We start from the raw sequence: 25,199 nt of genomic DNA, 5'->3' as shown, positions 1-25,199 counted from the left end.
AGGGGGTAAGAAGACTGGGAGAGATGAGATGTTAGGAGTCAGTTGCTGGTGAATCTTGTCTACTTTGGCAGTGAAAAATGAGTGAGAGAGTCCGGTGGTCATAGTATGTTGTTGACGATGGAGAACAGTGTTCTTATATTCCCTTCACCTGAGCTGATGATACCTGCGCAGTGCGTTGATTTTGCTGTAGAGAGACTGTCCTTGTAGTGGAGAATGTGGTTATTGTACATTTCTCTGTGAATAAGAAGTCCAGTTTTCTTGTAGAGACACTCCAGGCGACGGCCTTTTGTTGTATCTCTATCGGAGGATGGATTTGCAGATTTTTTTAATGTCATTGCGAAAATAAATGTTTAGCATCTTTACGAAGCAGGCAGCCCTTAAAACCAACTTAACTTAAAACAAAGATGCGTAACTAAATTTGATTGTCAGTCGTTCTTCTTTATATTTTGGCTGTTTGGTTGTTTTTATTTTTGACTTTTTCAGTTGCCCTATTGTGAGTTTATAACTCATATAACTCTGTTTTTCCAGTAGGCAGACACAATGTATGCTCAACTACTCTCTGATTTACTCTTCAGCACCTTTCTCAGAGGAACTTTTTTACAGAATGGTTTACATTCCCTTTTTCCTCTCTCTATTTTTGATTGTTAAAGTTGTATTTTAGTAAATTTTAATTTATTACTGTCGAGCATCTGTTTAAACTCTAGAATGCAAAAAACAAAAAGCTTAAACACTGATTAAATAGTCAAACCTATAACCAGTGCAACACCATGACTTGAACTGTATCTCACTCGCGCACACAAACACACACACACACACACAATTTTACACACACGCATGCAGAGACTCCCACACATGAGTGGGCAGGTAACAAACATTTAGACATCCATAATTAAAGGTCAACAGTGGGCTGCAAACAGATACTGAGAGGAAGTCTGTGTTTATGCTAATGCCTTGTCAGACAGAGAGGCCAGCGACTCTCTGACACCATCTATTAGTAATGAGACAGGATTGCAGAAATGCACTGGATATGAACCAAACAAATGCTGTTTCTGGCAAACAATGGGACCAGATAGCAGCCTGAGTGAGTGCTCTGAAATTGGGCAGTGTGTGCATGTGGCGTTTGAAGGGAGTAGGCTGTATGAATGGATTTGTTTGTTTATTGATGTTTGTGTTGTGTGTTTGTCTCACAGCAGTGGTCCTGTCTGGCCTGTTTGCAAACATGCTTGAACACGAGGGGAGACAAATGTACACAAGAGCAGAGGCAGCCAAATGCAGGAAGAGGGGAAACCCTATTGGGGGCCGCCTAGGCACATGGGATCTGTACAAAAGACAAAATAATGCATAGTATTTATAATTCGTGAAAAGAAAAATGTGGTAAAACATGTTTTAAACATTTAGATGTTTTTTTCTGGGATGTTTTATTATCTAAAATAATTGGACCATTGCTTACAAACAGCCTCATGACTGCTTTACAGATCTTAAGAAGAACTAACCACATCTGTTACTGACAATAAAGTCGGATGATTCTGATTTTTTTTTTTTCCAAATAAATACCTCTCAAGTCATTTTTTTGTCTTGGAAATGTTAACTTATTTCCTCACTACAGTGCAATTGCATTCTTTAGCATTGGCCACCACTGGAATCAGGTTCACAGAATAAACATACTGCTCTGTCCCCCTTCAGGATGAGGCCTTAATCACGTTCAAATAGGAATTTTCCAAAACTTTGGTTAACATTCCCCTAAGCATTCACTGAACATTGTTTATTTTAACAAGCACTGTTAGCATAATGGCATGCTAAACTAAGATGATGAACATGGTGATTATTATACTAGCCAAACATCAGCAGTGTGTTAACATGCTGATTGTAGCACAAAGCTAATTGAAACCTCACAGAGCAGCTTACATCATTTAAAACCCTGTGTTTCTGAGAATTTTTGAAAATATTATGGGAATATTTTAGACTGATTCCAGTGAATCTTAAACAACATAAATAGGATTCATAACATACCAATGACAGTAATTATCTCTTGGTTAGTTATTGTTGCAACTTTTCGAGCAAACACGCTTATTTTTCTTGCACTGATACAAAGCAAACCGTAGCATTTATTTGCTGGTTCATTTGGAATAAAAGTCCAACGTCCATTGTTTCAGCTCAGATTTTGGTCTTTAACAACTCTTGAAGGGAAAATCTGTCTCTTTAGATGCTAAACGGCCTTCTAGCTGTGTTCACACCCAACACTTTTGATATAATAGCCCTGAATCCTACTCTCAGAAGTACTCACTAATGAAGGCTGGGTTGTTACCAAATGGTAACGCCACCTTGTACACCTATGTATCATTATTTCATATCCAACCAAACACAATGTTAGGTTAGTGTGCAAGTAACCTCAACAGAGGAGTGGGGAAAAAATGGACAAAGTGGTATTTTTCTATTCAGGCCATCTGCAACTTTTGCCATGGATAAAAATGTAATACTGTAATGGTTCTATTGTGTTACATTTCTAATGGAACTAGACTGCTTTGTGGAAATGAGGCTTATGTTCATTTCTTTGCTGAAACCTTTAGCACAAAGAAACAAAGATGTACCTTTTCAACTACAAGGGCCGCCAAAATCAACACTACTGTTTTGGGCCCAAACATTTTTGAAAAGAAAATGTATCTCTTTGCCTTTAGGCTATGGAATTTTAAAATTACTTTTTAAAAAACATTTTTTATATATAAAAAATGTAATTCCGAAGTCTGCCCCAAACTTCTGAGGTAGGGGTTTTTTTGCGGGAACTTGACGTGGTATTGTTGAAATGCTGGGTACAGCCCTGGCCCCACATGCACAATAATGACCTGACAATGTGCTTTTATTCAGAGCCAGGAGACTGTGAGGGGCCGCAGTCAGTCAGTACAGTGAGCAAACAAGCAGAGCGGCAAAGTGAAGTCCTGCTGGTAGTGATATCATTATGTGTGTCCTGTTTGGACCAGAGGACCACAGTGAGGTCAGGGACTATGGACTGCAGTCTCTTGATTGAATGGGCTTGTGTGTGACACTACGTGTGTGTGTGTGTGTGTGTGTGTGTGTGTGTGTGTGTGTGTGTGTGTGTGTGTGTGTGTGTGTGTGTGTGTGTGTGTGTGTGTGTGTGTGTGTGTGTGTGTGTGTGTGTGTGCGCGCATGCATGCGTGTGTGTGTGTGTGTGTGCGTGCGTGTGTGTGTGTGTGTGTGTGTGTGTGTGTGTGTGTGTGTGTGTGTGTGCGCGCATGCATGCGTGTGTGTGTGCGTGCGTGCGTGTGGGATTAGCGTGCCTCTCCAGTCCTCTGGCTGTAATCAGACGGGACATTGGCTCCATGACGTCCCACAACCCCACCCACCACCCACTGGGGGAGCGCCTCTATCCTTTCCCCTGTCATGAGTGTTTGGCTGCCCGTCTTGGGACTCTTGGTGGTGAGTGAGGAGTTAAAACAATTATTCTGGCTCACTTCACATCATATAGTCCTTCTTAAACCCCCTTTTTTTTTTTTTTTTACTGCAAACAGTGACAGAAAAATCAAGAAGAGAAAGATCTGCATTTGCACTTGATCCTGTGACACAATACATATCTTGCAACAACAAATAACATAACTTCTTATATCTGCTTTTTTAGATAATGTTTGGATGTTTTTGTTTATTTCTTTCATTGGGACAGCTTTTCTTCGGAACTGTTTCTGAATGTGGTAAAAGTGAGAGTCGAGCCTGAAGATGAAGCCACTCTACTACGGTGACAGTCAGAGGTTCGTCAGATAAACAACCATCACTGATCAGGTTAGTCTGAGTTCTCTGACCCCGCACTGGCATGTCTGCTGTTAGCTTGACCCTTCACCTCCCCCTTTGTCTTTAAGAGCAACACACAGCCCAACCAAAGCATGCTCAAAAACCACACGCACATACACACCCCTACATGGCCTCTTATCTTGACAGCCCTGACGCACATATTAAGATCTACTTCAGTGATTTCAGGATGGTTTCAGCCATAAACTCTCATTTAGGAGGAAATTAGCCGGGGTCTAAGTCCTGTTACTATACTGTGCTTAATAACATTAGGCCATTCTTGTGGCTTTTAAATAACCAGGATGGATAGTATCATTTAAATACATCTCACAAAGCCTACTTTGTTGCACCATATGTAATGGACAAACATTTATTCTTCTACATCATTGTACTCCAATCGTGCTGTGCTCTTAGTGTCATGCAGGGCTTACAGATAATACATTACGGATACATATAGCTTATTATAATAGCATACGGTGAGATTAATGTTTTTTTGTGTGTGTTCATAAAACCATTTTACAACCATGCCCTTCATCTGATGACGCTCTACAAGCACTCAAGTTTTACCAGAGCAAGCTTTGGTATGTTTTTATTTTAGTGCTGGAAAAAGGAGAAACATGTTATTTCAATATTAATTACCAATTTTTAGAAACATAAAAATCGTTTAAAGTCAAAAAGCTTGATCTTTTTCTCTGTTGTATTCAAATGCTATGCTACCATGTTGTCGTTCCTCGCTGCCTCAGACGGGGCACCATCAGACCCATAGAGAGGAGCCATAATCAACTTTCTCAATTACACTCCATCTCGGAGCACTTATTGCTCACAGAATGGCATCACTTAATGCTAGACATCACACAAATGCTTCCCAGAGTCCTGCAAGAGACTGCAAATACACATTTATATTTTCAAACCAATTGTTCAGAGCATAATGAAATAAGCTTTAAAACATTCTTTGATGCTTTTAAAAAAAGCTTACTTTGCAAGAGGAATTGTTCCCCAAAGCTTAAACATTCAATGCAGAAGAAACATGAGTCCTGCTCTGAAACCCTCTCAGCCTGGTAGCGATAAGAAACATTTGTGTTGCAGGCCAAATGAGTGACATTTGAAAATGTCAGTTGCTTTTTGGTTTAGCATGTGGTGGTTGCACAAGGCAAGGTGTGTATGTTAGAAAAAGATCATAGACTTGTAAATGTGGATAAAAATGAGCAAAAAAACATGTAGAGGACAGGCAGAGGGGTTAGTGGTATTTGTGTGTGTGTGTGTTTTTGTGTGTGCGTGTGTGTGTGTGTGTGTGTGTGTGTGTGTGTGTGTGTTGGGGGGGGGGGGGGTCAGGATGATAACGATAAGCACCACTTAGGCTCTTTGATCACACATTTTCATCAATCTACTGTCTGACCAGTGTGTCCGAGAAAGTCCTCCACAGATAGATTGAGGTTCTTCACACACACACACACACACACACACACACACACACACACACACACACACACACACACACACACACACACACACACACACACACACACTTTATTTGGAAGCTTTGTTCTCCCAGCTATAACTTTTATCCCTACACAGTCACAGCTCAGCTCTGTTACTGTACAATCATGTAAGAAACCATGCAATCCATCTTCAAAGTTGGAGGCCCCCTCATAGTGCCTCCCTCTCTCACCCCCTCCTCTTCCTGGACGGAGTTTGTCTGGAGACAAAGGGTTAAGGAGGAACAGACCCTCTGAAGAGCTGGCTGCTTAACCTCTGACCTCATGGTGTATGAGAGAAAGAGAGAGAGGGAGGTGTGACAGCTGACATAACTGTGCAGTTAAATGAAATACTCTGGGTAAGAAGATTAATGACTCAGCAAACATTCTAAATGTGTTCTTTTCTATAGTAAGTATGTTGTAAACTGTGAGCAGGTGCAAGGAGTAAGAGATTAAGAGACACAGAAACATGAAAGTCAGGAGAGAAGAAAGGAGGACGACCGCCAAAGCACCCCCACCTTCATTTGTCCTGCATCCTGGCAGACCCCACCCCTCTCTGGGCAGCAGGTTGTCAATGATGGGGTCCAGCTGGAGGAGACTGGTGATGCCAAACAACCTGTCAGAGACCAGAGGAGGCGCACAAAGTATGTACAGCACACCAGCACCCATACCATGACTACACACTCACTGATACGCTTCAAACAATACTCTCCATTTGTTTTCTGGATATACATGTGGGAAAGGTGGAGGCTGCTGGTCCTTTTGTAATCATATAAGCACTGAAACTGATAAACAGCTCTTCACTTGAAAGACTTTCCATCCCTGAGGTGTTGAACACACTTAAAATAACCCACTAGGAATGTTAATAGTTTTTCCTGTGTTTGTTTTCTAATCACTGAAGAAGAAAACTACAAGCACTTGACAAAATTCTCAAAAATGTATTTATTTCATTTTTTATATATAAATCTGTCTTTATTTCCATAGAACAGATAATGTATCAACTATTCATCACCATGTGGAGATGGAGGGTAAACCAGAAACAAACCTTTGAAGAGACACAAATCTCTGAACAATGGCATCGACAACAAAGTAATCTTTACAAATCTAGAGTAATAAATACTATGGGAAGGAACATGGCTATAAAAAATCTCATTGTAATATACACACATACTCACAGACACACATAAATCATAGACAGATAAAGGAATGATGAGGATCTGCCCTCGTAATACTGATGGTTTGTCATGTTACTTCATGTAAAACACCAGCACAGATATATAAAAACTGCGTCATTACATCAAATAAACAAAAATCTCTTCTTGCGTCCGCTCATCAGGAAGTGCCACAAATGTTTCCCCTTCTTATCTACAGGAAAATGTATCTAACTCAGTCTTGTCAAAGCAGTTGTATTGATGTGGTAGGAAACTTTTGCATAAAAACAGAGGCTGAAATGAATATTATTAAGAGTTGGTGCATCAATATTATCACATTTCCAGTCCTGTGACTCTGTGTGTTTGCTGAGCAATCCTCGCATGTCAAGGATCAACACTGGACTCATGAATAATTCAGAAACAAACAAAAATGGGCCAACACACGCACACAATAAAACACGCTGCACTACAGCTATGACTGGTCAGCTGGGGATAAAAGAGAGCCGCCTGCTCATTGGGTGGCTCTCTGTAAACGGAGAATGCTGATAGGCCGGCTGGGGGTGACTAAGAGGACAGCGGTGACAGCTGCATGACGCTGAGTAGTGCATTTACCCAGAATGCAGTGCAAAGAGTGTTTACAGGTCTATCAGCCTGTAGCGTCGTCTAAACAAACTGTTTATCTCTATGGCGCAGCGCCTGAGGCCGCTGCTGCCTGTCTCATTGGAAATTAAATCATAGCATCTTTGAGCGGAGCTGACATAGGCTTTACATATAAGCACGCACACGCACACACACACACACACACACACACACACACACACACACACACGCACACACACACAACTCGTGCCTTTTCTCCTTCACTGACACTGAGCACGCAGCTGAAAGAATGTCTCCCTCTGGCTCAGCTGTGAGAGCTGAGATAATTTTGGTCAGTAAATGTAACTGCCTGTCTGACAGTGGGTCACAATCAACATCCTTCATAATGTAGAGAGTTGGAGTCAATGAGAGGAGAACAGCTCGGCCTTAACAGGATGCACAGTGCAAATATGAGAATGATACCAGTCTTTGGGTTTCTGAGAGATGTGTTTTACAACCTTGATTGTCCTGCATTGGAAGCGTCATTGATGTCCAAGTTGAGTCTTTTAAATCCACCTCTCCATTTAGCGCTGGGGGGACTAACAGATAAAAAGCTCTTCACACAGCAACACTTTTTAACAATTATTTTTTCACAGAGATAATATCACATTTAGTCAGAATGCTGTACAGAGTCTTTCAGGGGGGTCATTTTATATGAAACAAGGGATCTCTGTCCACTTAAGAGTCTTAAATATGTCCTCTGGTTCACTTACGAGGCTGCGCTCCATTCTGGCACCCCGCACCGGATGTGTGTGTGTGTCTCTAGCGTGTGGTAAAGAGGAGGGGACAGGTTGGCCGTGTAGCGAGGGTACTCTCTGAGAGGAGGGCTGAGCTGCCTGCTGTGAACACTCTGGGAGCTCTGAGGCTGAGGTCCGCAGCTCTGGCTCTGATAGGGGTCGTGGGCCATGTGTTCACCCAGAGGAGATGAGCTCTGGTGGGCTATTGCGCTGAGTCGAGAACCCTGAGGACTTGAGCTGTAGGGGGGGTGGGAGGTGTAAGGTGGGTAGGGGTCCACAGGGGTCATTGCAGAAGGGAGCGGGCAGGTGTAAGACCAGGATGTACAGTTTAGTTCATCCAGTCTGGGCTCTGAGCCGGCATACATGCACGCCTGACGCTGTCCCATGTCTGAGGTGTAGGGGGAGTCAGTGAGGCCCAGGGCAGGGGTGTTGGAGAGGCCGGGTGGAGGGGGATGGTAGGAGGAGGGGCGAAAGTAGGACTCGCCCTCGCTTGGTGAGCTACCAGTGAAGGGTTTCTTGTATGGGTGATGGCGGTTTCCTGAAGAGCAGTTCTCCACTACAGAGAGACACAGAGAGAAAAATATTTAACATGGATTTTTTTACTAGATGTGAATGAAGTGAAGTAAAAACTGGGAAAATATCCAGCTCAGAATCTCCAACTGCCCATATCAATGAGGCATCTAATGTACATTAGAAAAAAAAGATAATATCCACATGGAGTTTAAGAACTTGTTTGACATTAACATAAGAACAAACATGATGAAAAGGTTAAAGTGTCTGATACATGTGTTAGCCAAATCACACGTCCGTACATTTACATGCAGGTAGAAGAAGTTGATTATGTTAATCAGACTAAAACTGGACTTTTGAAATGCTTGTAAATATTTTAGTTCGACAGAAATCGCGTGAATCGTCAGATTTTGTGGAACGTCGGACTAACATACCAAGACAATGCGGCTGGGATCGTTTTACTCTAGCATGTTTCACCTCAATTGGACCCAAACCGGCCTCGACATTCTGCACTTATTTCACAGTTTCCATGCCAGACTTTGACCCAGAAGTAGAAAAGCATAATTGCGTAGCATCAATGTCGCTTTCCTTTGGACAATAACCATACGCTTGAGGGATAGCATGCATCACATTTGTATGTAAAGGGTCGTGTGTGTACAGTATGCAATCTACAGAGCGGTAAACGTGTCCCATATTTTCACTGTTTGACATAAAACAAGTTTTCCGCTTACTAACTTGTTAGCGACTGGAAGAAGGTCCAAAAGTGACTAGCTGAAAGGGGGCATGTAGCCTCCTACCTGGCAGAGTCTCACATAACTCTGTCAATCAATCCATTCTCTCCTGGCGCTTGTAAACTGGGAGAAGATCAGTAATCACTGAATGGCCTTATCGAGCTATACCCGGTGCTTGAACGACTTTAAAAGGCTGTGGCTCAGTAGTAGAGTCGGTTATCTTTCGATCCCCAGAAAAACACTTAACACGATGTTGCTCCTGCTGCTTTGTCGGCGACGTATGAATGTGTATGAATGGGATTCGTTAATACTGGGACATTTTCCATAGCATTCCCTGCCATCAGTGTGTGAATGGTTAGGTGTGACCTGTGGTGTAAAAGCCCTTTAAGAAGTCAGAAGACTAGAAAAGCGTTACACAAGCTCAAGTCCATTTCCATAAATTTCCAGAGAAGCCTGCAAACAGAAACTTAAGAATTTGTTCTCCATGAAAATTTTAGCACAGAAGCTAAAATCGCATAGACCGGAAAATTAATCTATTGTTTGACAGCTCGAGACTGCAGCTTCCTCCTACCTTTTCCTCTCTTGGTGCAGTGGAAAACCTGTGACTGTTGGCCGTGCTGCAGGTTCAGGTGAGGGAGAATGTAGTGTGCAGGGGGAGCGTTCAGCAGCTCCTGGGGGCTGCTGCTGTTCAAGCCATTCTCACAGCTGTAGGGGGAGCTGACAGCTTCGGGGGATCCCCGCAGACCCCGACCCTCCCCACTGTAGGGACTCCCGGTGGAGCAGCCTCTCTGACGGACTGTACTGCGAGGGATCACGGGGTAGTCTTTACTGAAACAAAGATGGCGATGGGAATTAAAACAGAGGCGACAACTTGCATCTGATGTTGTTATGGCCTTAGGTTTGCTGCAATAAATTGCCTCTCCTTCTCCTCCCTCTGTGCAGATTCTTTTTTTTTTATTGTTTTCCTCTTTGATTTCCTTCTTCTTTTTTTTCTCTTGTCTTTTTCTTTCAAGTCTACTTAGCTGTTCTCAATCCTTTCAGCTCTGATCTCTCTCTGTGCACACTGCCCTCCCTGTGAACTCTGTGGTATGTAGGGACAGCAGACTGCATCTCCCTGACTCTCACTGAGATAGTGAAACACGCAGACACACACACACTCGTGCATGCACACAGTCCGTGCTGCTGTGAGATAATACACCGGTCTAAAAATAAACAGCCATCCATGTGTCACTTCAGATAGACTCTCTTCTCCTCTCCTCTGCAACACAATAACACCGGGGTCTCCCTCCTGCTCTGCCTCTCCCATTGGCTCGTTAAAATCTCTAAACTGCCTGCATCAACAGCGCTTGAATAAAGATTAGTTCAGCGAGCAGACAGACACCATGTTCATCCATCAGCTGATGCGCAGTGACAGTTTAATAGACCAGCAGCAATATGGTGATATCATATATCATATATCATATTTCCATCAATGCAGTGCAGGGCCTGATGCTCACTGTGTCGTGTTTGTGCTGCACACTCTGGAAGAGCTTTCAGGCAAAGATCAACCTTCAGGTGACAATGGCTCTCATCCCTTTATACCACTTGGCTCCACTCACTCATTCATTCATTCACACACACACACCAAATGTCTTACACCATATGCGCCCTATCATAACATCCCTCAGAGAGAAGAATAGTTTCCTATGAAGGCTCAAAAGCACACACACACACACACACACACACACACACACACACACACACACTAAAAGAGCTACACTCACCCTTGTAGCTTGGCCATGCGGTGCAGCTCGTTGTCGTCGCTGCCTCTGAATCCTTTCGCAAAGGGATTATTCTCAATCTTCAACTGTGTAATCTGAGCACAAAACAGAAAAAATATGTACCACAAAATTATAACTTAACACAGTTAGATAAAAGTAAAAACACAAACGGGCACATTGATCCACTCTTCTTTTTATGAACTCATAGTTAATAGTTCAATCTTAGTCAGAGACTCTGCAGATGTTAAAAGCTCGGCTGACATTCCTCAGACGTTTAAAACGGAGCGGACATCTTACTCGCCAGCTGACACTGAATAAACTGTTTACCCAAACAGCCGCCAGGTTTAAGGATTTCAGGCTAAAGCTTTTAGAGGTCCAGAGCTGGAAGCTTTGATGTTTAAGTCTTCCAACTTTCCCAGTGATGTCATGGAGGGAACCCTCGGAGCTGCATGTCCATCACAACAGCCGGAAAACAAGCTCGGGTCAAAACCAGTTTGAAGTGAAGATCATTCTGATAGCTTTACTGCAACTACAAGCTGAGTAGTTCATTTTTATTTACACCCATGTTGGAAATGAATAAGAAGTTTAACAAAAGCCGTAGCTGTTTAAGTTTTTTATATACACACACCATGACCACCTCAAATTACAAACAGTTCGTTATTCTCCAAAATAATTGTTGATAACATTTTCTTTCTAAAATGATCTAATAAACTAGACATTTACAACAATTACTGTGAAATGTACTCTAATTATGAATTATTGTAATTAAACATTTTATGATAAATATAAAATACGTTCTATCTTTTCTTTGTAAACTAGATAGCTGTATTGACTTAATACTTCCATTCTATTAAATACTTGTCATCATTTTGTTTGTTTGTTTGTTTACACATTTTAATAACATAAAAGAGTATCATAATGCAGCTGTAAAGATGCACTTTTGCCAGGTGTCCAATTTTTCAAAGTAAATGCAAAATAAAGAAAGAAGCATTTTATACATTGATGTAATAATTTGCATACTTAGTTAGAAATGCTTTGTTTTGGACTTTGAAATGAAGCCTCCTTTGAAAACTGCAGAGCTTAACAGTGAGCTTTAGCAATTTATCTTTCCAGGAGACGAGGAGGAAACTGCATCGGCCGAGATCAAGGGAACGAAACGGGTCATTACAGACCAACGCTCACACGCTCTCTCCCACATATGTTCACCCACACACACAGACACTCAGGTCAGTTTTGGACCTGATTATAAAATATAAGAGAGACGAAAAACAGTTAAAAGAACCAAAATAAGTGTTTGTACTTTAGTGTGTGTGTGTGTTGGTAAGTGTATTTGAAGAGGCTGAAGTTTTAGTGTGGCAAAGATCAAAGGCAAAGCTTTGCACAGATGTTAAGATCCATTTCCAAAATAATAAGAATTATTGTGTACCATCTATAGCTTCAGCTTTTAAAAAAAGTACCATTTCATATCAAAACACAAAATGTCTACAAATCACTGTAGTATCCTTATAGCGTTTGAAGTGTGTCTGTGATACTTAAAGTTTAAAATTACTTGTATTTCATGTTCCACTTTTTTTAAACCTTCAAAACTGTATTACTTTTACTTTGAAAGAAGCTATTCTCTAGTTTAACCATGTTTTTTTGTGTGCTGTGTCTTGTGTAGAGGGCACCTTGTGGTTCTGGTAGGACGTCACAGCAATGAAGGCGGTCTCCGAGAATACGTGGGTGCAGAAAGCAGTGTTTTTGGAGCCGAAGCCGTTGTTCTCGTCCGCCTTTACTATGTGGAGTCGGGGCTGGTATTTGTGCATGGAGTTCAGTATTATCTGCACAGAGCAGAGATTGAAAAGGTGAGATTGACGGGCATGTCATGTTTCCAGAAACCAACAAGCACATGCTGGGGGTCCAGTCCCAGTCTGATCTAAAACACACAAATGGAGCAATGTGGAGGGTAAACCCAATTTATGTGGAGGTAGTCAGATTTCTTTCATGATTTGGTTCTCTTTTATTTCAAGGCTGTTACCAGGGGGAAAAAATACTGATGTTATTTGTCACCAAGCACAGAAGAAAAAAATCTGCTTCAATCGTAAATGACTTTTTTTCCTCTTATTATGTATTGTCTCTTTTATTGTCAGTGTAACTAAAACATTATGTATGGAACCAAGTAGCAAACAAAGGGGTTAATGAATACTATAGAATTTCATTATTCATTTTTTTCCCAACCAAAAACTGAGCAAAACATGTATTATTCATAATGTAATATACATTATAAAATCACAGAACAAGTAAATTAAAACCAGAAGAAAGCCTCACCTACATTTTATAATACAACTGATCCTTAACCTGGCAGACAGTTAAAGATGATTTTCACAGTTATTAAAAGTTAATGACAGTAGGCTAGTCTCTAAGGTTTTCTATTGGACAACTATCATTTATTATTTATCAAACCATTACTAAAAACCAAAATAAAACAACTCTATCAAGTCATTGTAGGACAACATGAATTATTTCCCATGACAGTCTCTACTCTTCAAGTGGCTTTTAATTGGATCACGGCCCTTTGTGTGTGCACGAAGTTCACGAGCACGTTTATTTATCCAGCAGGGGCTCGTTTAATCGCAGTGACGTGTCCGCCGGTGACATACATTAGCTAATGGATTTTAGAGCGACTGAAATCATTACGTCTAATTTAACAAGTATGAAAGATGACGCTGATGTTGGTTTTGGTGCGCGCGCCCTGTACACCATGACGCTCGTGCAAAACTGCACGTGCCCGACTGCTTGTTTTTTGTTGCACTTCAGTAGCCTGTGTGTGTGTGTGTGTGTGTGTGTGTGGTGTGTGTGTGTGTGTGTGTGTGGACCTTAATAAATACAGACTATGATGTGGACAACGAGTAACAAGGAACAATGGAGGAATGGTAAAAATGGTCGCATATTTGCCATCCGGGTGATTTGTGCTAGTGTAGTTATGTCTGCACGCGCAGCCTGCCTGCGTGGACCTGCGGCTGTAGTTTGTGTAATCACTCTTTTTAATTTTAAAACATAAGTCAGGGTTGATTATTTAAAGTTCCTGTTAACGGCGACATGATGTGACCAAAACACCGTTTAAAAAAATCCATTATTAGTGTCCTTTGCTTTTATGAAAAGCCTATAAAAGATTCGGGTCCAAAATTGACCTGCTGCATTGAGGAAATAATTATTTGTTTTAATTAACAAACCTATATTTTTCTTCAGTCTACAGGATACTGAAACAGAGACATTACACAAAAACAAAATAAAAGGCAATTAAAAATTCAGACTCACGTGTCCAAAGGGGTCCAGGTGGTTGTTGGTGAGTTTGAGCTTCTGAAAAGAGACGAGCTGGCGGCTCCAGTGAGATCCGGTGGCAGGAGAGTCCGGGTGAACGTAGAGCCTCCCGGGCATCGCGGGCTCCGCCTTTCCCGTCACCGACCTGTGTGATGGAGATGAGAAAACAGTGAGACAGTCAGTAAGTCACAGTTTGTCTGCAGTGATTTGATCGGAACCCCGTGGGGCTGGGGGGGGGGGGGGGGGGGGGGCTAACTGGTGTTTTAATTAGACAGACTCAAAATGCACCTTGTTTTTTTCTGAAGAATACACTGAAGCCACAGCATTGCTGGATGAAATTAACTCGGCCCCCTACAAAATATGCTTTAAGGAGGCCCATCTACATTCTGACAGGATTGCACAGAGTGGGGACCCTGAAACAATGTCTGCAGAGACTAAACTTAAACAGCCACAGAGCGAACATAATAAACACATATCCAAGAAAAGTGTAGGCCTAACCATGTTTTACTATTTAATCTGTGAACTGTTTGAACTATTTCCCTGCTCTTTAACAACAGAAGGGGGACTGAAGCTATGCACGACCAACCTGTTGAACTTTCGGGGTTGGCTATTAATGTTTAATCAACACGCCAAATTAATATTTTACATGGTTTGTCTTAATGTTTACATCTGAGGATTCAAACGTCACCTTTGCAAAAAAAAAAAAAAAGAAGGACTGTAGCTATTCGTTTAGGCTTGCCTGTGTATCCAGGCGTTCCAGCTTTGACAAATAAAATGTACTGGCCTTGGAAATGTAGGTTTAGAACTGCTAAAGTGCAATAATATTAATGAAAAATGAAAGATAGTTAGTCTACATTAAAGTTGAATTCAATAGGCTACACTACTTTACATTATGAGCAGTATTACACCCGGTGTCCTATCTGGGGACGCTGATCGAAGAGACCTAGGCTATAGAAGCCTTTAGTGGGCCTATAGAATATATTTTGTTCAGATTCCCCCCGCAGCACTGCACACTGAATGGGAGATTTTTAATCCAGTGTGTGCCGTCTGTCCGCCCGCTGACCCCTTCTCTCTCCGGTTTAACCGCCGGGCAGGCACGAGGGCAAACACGGGGAACTAGGCCATGAGTCTGTATGAGTACGACCTGGACTTAATACCGTGAAGAGGGAGAGGACTGTGTATGCTGCACAAGGTAAACCCACTATGTTACACAGGCTCACGACTGACATTTGTAGACAGATTGCCAAGGCCTCGTGCTGGTTTTATTAAATTGTTGATGTTTTTTTTTTTTTTTTTTTTTTTTTTTTAAATCTTTCTCAATTAGTAAAAACATAGACGTAGCCTAGGCTATATGCGTTTTGGTTTCCAACAATACGATCTATAAATCAGTCACTATTCTAAGTTTTAGCGAAATATGAATAGGCCTATAGAGTGTACAAATGTTCACTTCAGGCACGAACCATTTGTTGTCTGCGAACTTGTAGCGATGGTCATCTGCGGGCACGATGTCCATTAGGAGGATGTACTTGGTTTTTGGGTTGAGTCCTGTGACCTTCACTTTGTAACTGGGGAACATCCTCCTACAAGAAAGTGTGAGAAAAAAAAGATCAGCATTCATTTTTTTGAACATTTGGATTAAAACAGCAGGGGTTTCTATAGGGAAATGTAGTCAAATTGTCCCCAGGGGCCTAAAACAACACACTCAATCTATAGTTTGTCTCAGATTTATGGGGGAAAAAGTCTTTGTTTAGATCATGCAATTCTCCCCACAGCCCTTTGACAAACACATATCCTCATAAATAACATGATGATTTAATCATAGAATAATCTCCGGTCAGGAGATAAAGCCCCATACCTCCCAGCCTTAGTGATGATCATTTCAGTCCCCACTTCATCAAACTTTGTCCAAAGTTCTCTGTCATGAAGGAAAACTTTGATTCCCTCCATCCCCTGCAGCAAAACATAAACAGAGCTTAGAACAGGTGGTCAGTGAGACAGGCCTCCAAAATGAAGCACAATTAAAGTGATGGTTTAAGCCTATTTGACACAGGCTACTTATTAAGTGGTTTGTTATAGGACATGGTCGAAACTTAAATTACTCAGTATAGCCTAGAGATTATATTCGTTTTTTACTTTAGTGAAGGCTCTGTGATGTAGGCTAATTTCTCAAGAACATAAATAAACAAATTAAATAACCAAGAGCACAGTAGCTCCCGGTGGGGGTGAGGTGAAATCAATAACTGGTCATTCATATTTACATAGTGGTTCTCAGCATAGGCCGGTACCTGCTGGCTAGAGGCTGTCTGCGGTGAAGATGGTGCGTTCAGGGTGTAGCTCGGTTTCTCCTTTTCGGTGTCTTTTGGGGAATCCATGCAGTCCGACTCCGGACTATCTGCAAGGCCGAACTGGTCTTCTCCGTTTGCCATGTCCCACTAACACACACACACACACACACACACACACACACACACACACACACACACACACACACACGTACAAAAACACACCATTTAAACAAGTGTTTATTAATTTGCATGCTCGCCACTGTTACAGTGAATAAGAAATTTTGACATTTTAGGGACCGGATTGATAGTGACTGGTTGTTTTTAAACATGTCATGTAACAGTGAATTATCGACATGGATTTTAATTCTGTTTAGTAAATACAGATCAGTATCTATCCACTCAAATTTATCACAAAATATGATGACGTTAGTATTTTAATTTCCAGACTGATATAGCTAACTGATGGACAGTTTATATGCTATCTATAATAAGGAACTACATTTTTAAAGGCAGAGTTTAATATTGGTTTATTATAAATTCCTTCTTATTGTCAATCGCTTAAAATGCACTTTTAATTTAATTTGAAGGTTTAATCGAAATATCGATCATTGATTATAAACCTATGATTTTTAACTTTCGTTATTGCCTTTGCACAATTGTATATTACACTTTATTTTACATATAGGCTAGCTGAGGCAGTGACACTTCAGAGAGAGATTAATATAAATGCATGTGGGCTAATGGCCTATGTTTAAACTTGAACTTTGACATTATTTTCAGATGGTGGGCTTGTTGTCGAACATGCATATGTATGTAAGAGCGACTAGCAATCCGGACATCAAATTGTAATGGTAATATTACTCACATTAATATTAATGTTTGCCATTTAAATCTCAGAGAGGAAGGAAATGAGAGAACTGGCCTATAGGCTATGTCGGCAACTGAATTAAACTACAGCCTGCCCGCTGTTTAAAAATGAAAGAAGCCTTTAAAAGTGCAGATCTCTGACATGTAACGAGCTAACAGCGTCTGTCTGTGATGTGCGTGTGTGTATTTTGGATGGTCTCCCTGCGGGCCTTTACCTCAAACGCACTGCTCTGACCTCCGTGCACAAAACACGCTCATCCTGCCCCCGCGCGCGCTCTGCAGCCCGCCTCTGTTTCTGTTGCTCGCTTTGATTTCCACTGAATCAACAATGTCCAAATGTTCAGCTATTGTAGCGTCGGTTCTCAGAAATCCAGCATGTCCCTTGTGCAGCTCTGAAATAGAAATCCCCCGGTTGTTTGTCGCTCTGTTGTCTGCTGTCTCTGCGCGCAGACCGCGGCTCGTGCGCTCCGCTGCGCATCTAGTCACGAGATCCGTTTACAGCGGAGGTCATTTCTTCCTCGTTTATATCGCTCCTCTTCTTAGTGGCCTCGTAGACTCGTTGGTAGCCCTGATCTGAACCCCGCTCATCAGATCCTTCATTACAAATGGAGTCAAGTCCGCCTCAGACTTTCCGCCCTCCCCCTCCTGCCTTCACTGCGATCCCATAGGTCTGCACCGAGCAGCCGTATCTGCAGCCAAATCCACGGCCGTGACACTGGCCAATCACACCCCACACACACACACACACACACACACACACACACACACACACACACACACACACACACACACACACACACACACACACACACACACACACACACACAGAGAGAGAGAGAGAGAGAGAGAGGAGCAGACATGGATCTAAAGACACAAGCGCACTCGGTCGAGGACGATTTATATAAAACCATTTGTTGTCTATTTGTCACTTCACACTACAGCCCTCTAAATTGTTTTTTTTTACATCTCTCTCTCTCTCACTCACACACACACACACACACACACACACACACACACACGCACACACACACGTGCTCGAAACCCTTCTATGATTGTTGACTAATTATCCATATTTTGATCCCATTTTTATTTCTGAAACAGCAGGGAATTTACTAATATGTTACTCTCGCATTATTAGGCTACAATTGTTGGACAACTGACATGATGAAAGGTCGTCTTAAACCCGCGTTATAGTTAGAAAATGCAAAGGAAAAGGGATTTTTCTTCTACCCACCCCCTGTCCCCAAAAGAAGACGTCTTATAACAATCGCTGAGATTTATTTTTCCTGGTAGTCTCCTGGAAAAAAATAAAAAGGATAAAACAGAAGATGGGATGCAGATTTGACAAGTGCATTTCCTAAATGCTAAATAACACACAGGCCTTCGCTTAGGCTACCAGGAACACACACTTATTAGGCTATAGATTAAAGATAATATATTTGCCTATAGCATGATCATGCGCAGAAGCAGCATCACTTTGACTGGATTACTGATACCCCCGGAGGCATCCAGAGTTTAAAGTTGACGGGGTCACCAGGAGGACAACATGTCGGATCTCTCCGTTAGGATTCTGATATCTATGGCTCGGTTCTCCCATTTTTGATCAACTCCACTCAGCCGGGTTGTGGACAGATTCATGCATTAATATTAAGACATTGCTTATTTACACGAGGGGTCCTATAGATTCACATATCACGTGGGGAGATGAGAGCAGATAAATGGTATGAAAACATCTGAAAAGCTTATATATCGATCTCTTAGATTGTGAAAGGTAGCCTGCAACGTGCTATAAACCATGAAATAAATAGGCCTACTTATTAAAAATGAATTGATCGATTGCAGGCTGCGATAATCTCTCTCTCTGTTTAAGCCCATGCACGTGATCTTTGATCCAATAATAATTACTCTCTGCAGATCTTTTTCCTTACCGTGCCTAAAAGCAGACAAAATTCCTCGGTAGTAAATAGACCCGCGGTCACCCTCAGCTCGGTGCACAGTCTCTCCTGCAGAGCGCGTCAAGCGGCTCTGGACCTGTGCCCTGTGTGTGTGTGTGTGTGTGTGTGTGTGTGTGTGTGTGTGTGTGTGTGTGTGTGTGTGTGTGTGTGTGTGTGTGTGTGTGTGTGTGTGTGTGTGTGTGTGTGTGTGTGAAATCTGCTCTGATACCTTACTAATAAGCCTATTTACAGACAGGCAAACACTCGGCCTGTTTAAAGACAATGTTTGGACATTTCCTGCGTGTGACATCGTAAAGAACAATTAGCATACCTTTTTTTTTATATAGTTTTTGTTACTGCAGGATACCTGACTGTTTAACACAGTAGTCGCCCCTAAAGAAGAACTTGTGCAACAAATAATAAATGTTGTCTTTAAACTGTAAAACTTCTCAAACTGACTATCTCAACAAAAAAAAAAATCTCATGTTGTCCATCAGAACATGAACTGATATATCTCTATCACATCAGTGGAGTCTTACTAGAGGTAATTCAGGCAATTTAAAAATAACAACTAACAAACAAACATGTAAACAGGAGTAGAAATCAAAACACTGACCTACAGGCGACAAAGACTGCATTTGGCATATAGTCTACTCTCAAAATGTAATTATACGAAATAGCTGCCAAAAAGTCCAGACAAAGTAAAATGATTTATTAATTTAAAATCAAATATTGCTTCAAATAAAGTCTCCGGGCTCTGATGAATCATTTTGTTTTAAATGACAATTATTTGTTTGCTTCTACATTTTTAACAGGCTATACTCTCGAACAGGCCGCGGGTGAAATGTCTCTTCATATGATACAACAAGGATTGTGTCTTAACATTCCAACAACAGTTTGTAAAAAATCACTACGTAGGATTTACTTTTTGAAATTATATTTGAAAAATAGGCTATGGTTAAAATTAACATGTTGAATAGGCTAAAAAAAAAGTTGACCAATTACGCCACGACCTCATGTAAACAACCTCTCTGTTTACTGATCAAAACGTAGTTTAGAGGTGGTCACAATCCGTCATTTTATTTAGTAAGTGATTTCTGATTATTTTTTCCTGAACAAAAGCCGGTTTTATTGAATGCATTATTTCCGAAAAGTTCTTCAAAGTTCCCCCATTACAGGTTGCCATTGCTCGATCGAAAAAAACAGTAGACTTTTATTAGGCTATAACCCGCATCATAAACTCTTAAATGTAATCCAAACAAATGAACTAACCTTTATTTCGTTGTTTATATGCTAATTTAACATATATGAATTTAGAAACATGGCACACGATCAAAGTTTTCTAATAATTGGTGTTATCGCTGCAATAACTTGTTCAAACATCTTCGGCTGAATCAATGTGGCTAAATAATAATAATAATAATAATAATGATAATAAATAATAAATAATAATAATCAATGAAACAACGAATTCTTAAAAAAGAAAATACAAAGCCATTGATTAATAATAAACAAAAAAAGGTCAAAATAGACAAATTACTTTTTAATAAACTATGCAGAAATATATTTTTTTAATAAATCTCCATAAAATGTTCTAAATAAAAGAAAATGTTTCATTAAGTCAATATCTTATTTCATGGTTTCCTCAAATTATGTAAAATCAACTTGAAATGAATTAAATATTCAATAAACTCTATAAAAGCAATCACACGTTCAGGCTTTCTTAAGCACAGGTGATTTTTATTCAGGTAATTTTAAAACAATTTATGTGTTTGTCTAACTCTAAATATAATGGCATCCTTAGGATTCTTTGTTTATATGCAGGAGGAAAAGTTATAGGAGAAAGTTTCAGTTATACCTGATATGAGCTGCTGGTGGTGCTGGTGGTGCTGGTGGTGCTGGTGGCGGTGAAGCTGGTATTGGTGAAGGCTTGCTGGCTCATTATTGTCCCATCCTGGCTTAAGCTGACTGGATCCTCTGTTCTCCGTCTGGAGGAAGTGGTGACGGGGGTCCCAGACCTCCTGCACTCAGCAGGTCTGTCTCACACACCTCCAGCTCAACTGGGTCCAGTGTGTGTGTGTGTGTGTGTGTGTGTGTGTGTGTGTGTGTGTGTGGCATAAGAGGGCAAGGTCAACCCATTCCTCTGCAAACAATCACATCACACAGGGCAAAATACATTCCAACCCCCCCAGCACAGCCTCCAGTTTGTAAGGTGGTCTGATGTGGCGCGGGTGTGTGTGTGTAGGGGGGGGGGGGGGGTTGGCAGTGGTCCAGACAAGGACTCCGAGGCCAGATGACGGAAAAGCTGGTCCACATTAATATGACTTCATATTACACATGTCAGGGAAACTTTGCTCTCTGCACAGGCTTAGTTAAATGTTCTGTTCCTGTCTAAAGACACTTCATGTGAAAGTGTTTTCTAATCAGACCCAATGGTGCAGAGGAAAGAGAGGGGCTTTAATGTCACACAGCAGCTTTTAGAGAAGACATCTCTGAACATTTAACAAAATGAAATCAGACAATCTCTAGTCTTTACCTTTATTTCTGACACTATCATTGTTGCCTGGATGATAGAGCCTTTACTATGCAAAATATATCAGTTTGGGATGAAAAATAACCCTCCCTGTTCTATCTTCATGTTTTACAAACATCCATAGTCCTTGGTTGTAACATCTATTTCTTGTACTGAAATTAGAACCAGTTATTTGTTATGTGTACATCAATAACTGGAACCTAATTTTACCGCTGACTATTGAATAAATAATATAAATGATCACCATGACATTGATCTTAAAACATTTGCCAGCAGAGGAAGCTATATGTTGATCATTTAATGCTTGACCAAACTTTGGGCTTTTAGAAAAAATCTAAAATGAACTATAATTGAAACGAAGTTGATCCATGTTCATTTACTTATATGTTTTAATATTGAATTGTATTCATTTTAGCCACAAGTTTTGTTATAGGCGCGCCTTTATTTTGAAGGGGACGTATTAGTCGTATTGTCACACAAACAGTAAGAACTTAATATTCTGTCATCGTTCAGCAGCTGGTTTATCACCCTCATTTCATTATCTTTTTCGTACTTTTATGTGGAGATTGATATTGAACGGTCTAATGGACTCTGTATGTAATTGTATTTGGTTTTAAATCAATGCTATTTGAGATCCTATCAGTTTAGCTGCATGAATAGTTACACTGCATGCGCGATCACTGCAGTGTGGTGTGTAGTGGCTCCCTCCAGCGGGGTTCTCCTGCTTACAGCAAAACACCCAACAAAGAAACTAATGTACTGGTCGTCTTCATCATATTCATTATCATGCCTGAATTTCAACCATTGAACAAACAAAAAGAAAACACAGTTACAGACACTATATTTAGGAGCAACATCTAAAGTCAGCGAAGTGTAATGGCATCAGTCATCCATGTGTGAACATTAACATTTAGGGGAGCTGTGTGTGTGTGTGTGTGTGTGTGTGTGTGTGTGTGTGTGTGTGTGTGTGTGTGTGAGAGAGAGAGAGAGAGAGAGAGTGTGTGTGTGCGTGTGTGTGCGTGTGTGTATCTGCCTGCCCTTAGAGCTGCTGTCACTCACAGGCGTCAAACTCAAGTGCTGCCTGACCTTTACTTCATGTTCCAAATTCAGACCTAGAAGGCTTATAGTGTGTCGCTACATCTTCAGACCTTTATCTCTTTATTTAATTCATTATCGTTTTATTTTAAGATAAACCTTTAAATAGAAAGACCTAGATTCAAATTCTATTGTAAATGAGAACTTCATGAAAACTTCCTGGGTGCTTGTGGCTTTCAGTATATTAGTATAGATTGTTATAGTATTAAATACATACATGTAAACAATTATTTTGTATCTGATCATAATTCAGATCTAATTAACAAGCTAGTTTTGCCCAGCACTTTAAATAAGTTATCCACTTACTAACCTTCCTCTGATTTTGAGGCTATAAATATACCAAGAAAGATAAAAAAAAAAATACCAACAAAATAATGAAAACAGCATGATGTTCATGCTGGGCCTTATAGTACATTATTTACGTTGTACCTTGACAAGCTTAAGCAGTCCATGTGGAAAATATTAGGTAGACAAATGAAGGGATTTCAGGGCTCTAATAAACGGCTGTAAGGACAATTACAAAAAATTTAATCAGAGGAAATCACATTTTGGTCCCACTGTGCGATTAATTTAAGTAAGGAATAAGTAAGTAAGTAAGTAAAGTAAGTAAGTAAATAAGTAAGGAATATAATTAATAGTTTTGAAAATATTAATAAAAAGGGAAGAACAAATGATGAAATAGATGATGACTGACAAAATTATTTTTCCATGTACACAATTTATAATTCTTATGGCCTGTTCCTGAAAAGGTATACAGACTCAGGTTTGTTCTGACTAACATTGGCAAAAGTTATATTATATTAAATATTATATTATAAACAATCAAGTAATATAACATAACAGCAGGATTTTGTTTATTGTTATGTAGTTAATTCCAGCTATGGGTTAAAAAAAGTTTCAATAAACAAAATGCTGATGAATTGTGTAGTAATTGTGTTACTCAGTTATGATCTTGAATGAGAAGCTTGAAAAAAAAAAATATATATATACAGTATATTTAAGCGATAATTTGTTGGACTTAAAACAGTTACACAGCAAACTGGGGTCTTCCTTAAGCACCCTTATGATAATGTAAGTATAAATTCGTAAAAAAGAAGACGGTCATCTACTAATAAAAACTTTACACAACTTTTCGGAGACATTGGTATGGTATTGCTAAATATAAAAAAACAAAGGCCCAAGAATTAAGCCTTGTGGTTCACCACAGTACAGGAACAAAATTTGACTTTTTACACTGAAGGACTATCGATCTTTAAGGTAGTGATGGGCCCGGGTTATTTTATTATATCTCTACTCTAATATGTAAAAAAGCTTCTGAAGTAGATATGTTATGATAGGCATATGGGGATTGATGTTATGAAATGCTCTAGAAACATTTAAAATAATACCTGCACTTCTTTCCTTTCTATCTCTAGCTTTCCATCAAGTGTGTCAGTGCCATTGTTGTTTAGTGTTTCTTTCTAAACCCATATTTTTGTGTAAGGTGTAAATTAATCATTCACAAACATTGCATTTCAAATACTTTTTAGGTGGAATGGGAAGTGGTCTATATTGGTTGGAAAAACTTGTTTATCTTGTGGGAAAGTCCTTAGCTGTTTTGATTCTTGGAAAAAAAACTTTTTTTTTAGTTAGAGATTTTTAATGTGATAACAGATACAGGCTGAAAAACAGTTAATGGATATATTTATAGCTCACCAGATGAATATACAATATTGTTGATAGGTTTTAGACCAGTGTCAAAAATCACTGCTTTTTTAGCAGACCACACAAGCTTGTCCGCCTTTCACCAACATTGTTCTTTGTGTCCTCAAACTAACCAAACTTTCATCCCTGCCCCTCCTGCCTCGTTTCTGCTTGGATTTCTCTCAGTACCTGGAGGAGCTATGTCTTTAACAGACTGAAAACTCATTTCAACACAGCTGACATTTCACTGGCACTCAGGGCCTCTTTACCTACCAACACAATTTAAACCGTTCAGTGGAGACGTTTTAGTCACGCCAGTCCAGCTGCACTGCAGGGCACGGAGCAAAGTGGACCGAGGTCAGGACAGAGTTTCAGGCATTTTACCTAATGGACCTTTGCACTGGACGTGTGAAACACTTCACTTAACACAACCTCTGGGCACTAGATTGGCATGTTTGTGCATTATTGTGTATGTGTGCACTTGGTGTGCAAATTTCTAGGTGGCTGTGTAGAAGGTCAAATATGTTAGCCCTGACCCGCTGCATGCCTGGCAGGTGGACATTCTGCACTTCAAGAGAAAAAAAAAAGTTGTAAAATGAATTCCATATCTACTATCAAAAGGCTTTTAGGAAAAGTCTGAGGTTAGATTTTTATATTTTGTGAAAATTGACTTGATGAAACCAGAAGTATCTCTAGAATAAGAA

The 25,199-nt window shown here is 40.4% G+C and overlaps 2 protein-coding genes across 2 annotated transcripts in view; one reads left to right on the top strand and one right to left on the bottom strand.

The window, feature by feature from the left end:
* si:ch211-166a6.5 (clustered mitochondria protein homolog) overlaps nt 1-25,199 on the top strand; it is a 108,869-nt gene that overhangs the window by 14,461 nt on the left and 69,209 nt on the right. The gene's annotated exons all lie outside the window — the stretch shown is intronic.
* On the bottom strand, nt 6,189-21,208 carry LOC132974198 (T-box transcription factor TBX5-like). Its single transcript, XM_061038070.1, has 9 exons — nt 21,043-21,208; nt 16,384-16,530; nt 15,954-16,048; nt 15,559-15,678; nt 14,096-14,243; nt 12,466-12,618; nt 10,802-10,893; nt 9,610-9,866; nt 6,189-8,353 (listed from the first exon to the last, which is right to left on the bottom strand). The coding sequence occupies exons 1-9, from the start codon at nt 21,124-21,126 to the stop codon at nt 7,770-7,772; spliced, it is 1,680 nt and encodes a 559-aa protein (XP_060894053.1). The 5' UTR covers nt 21,127-21,208; the 3' UTR covers nt 6,189-7,769.

This window comes from Labrus mixtus, chromosome 5, assembly GCF_963584025.1.
Source record: "Labrus mixtus chromosome 5, fLabMix1.1, whole genome shotgun sequence".
Classification (NCBI taxonomy): domain Eukaryota; kingdom Metazoa; phylum Chordata; class Actinopteri; order Labriformes; family Labridae; genus Labrus; species Labrus mixtus.
Note: the sequence above shows the minus strand (reverse complement) of the source record. Positions and strands in the feature narration are given on the sequence as shown.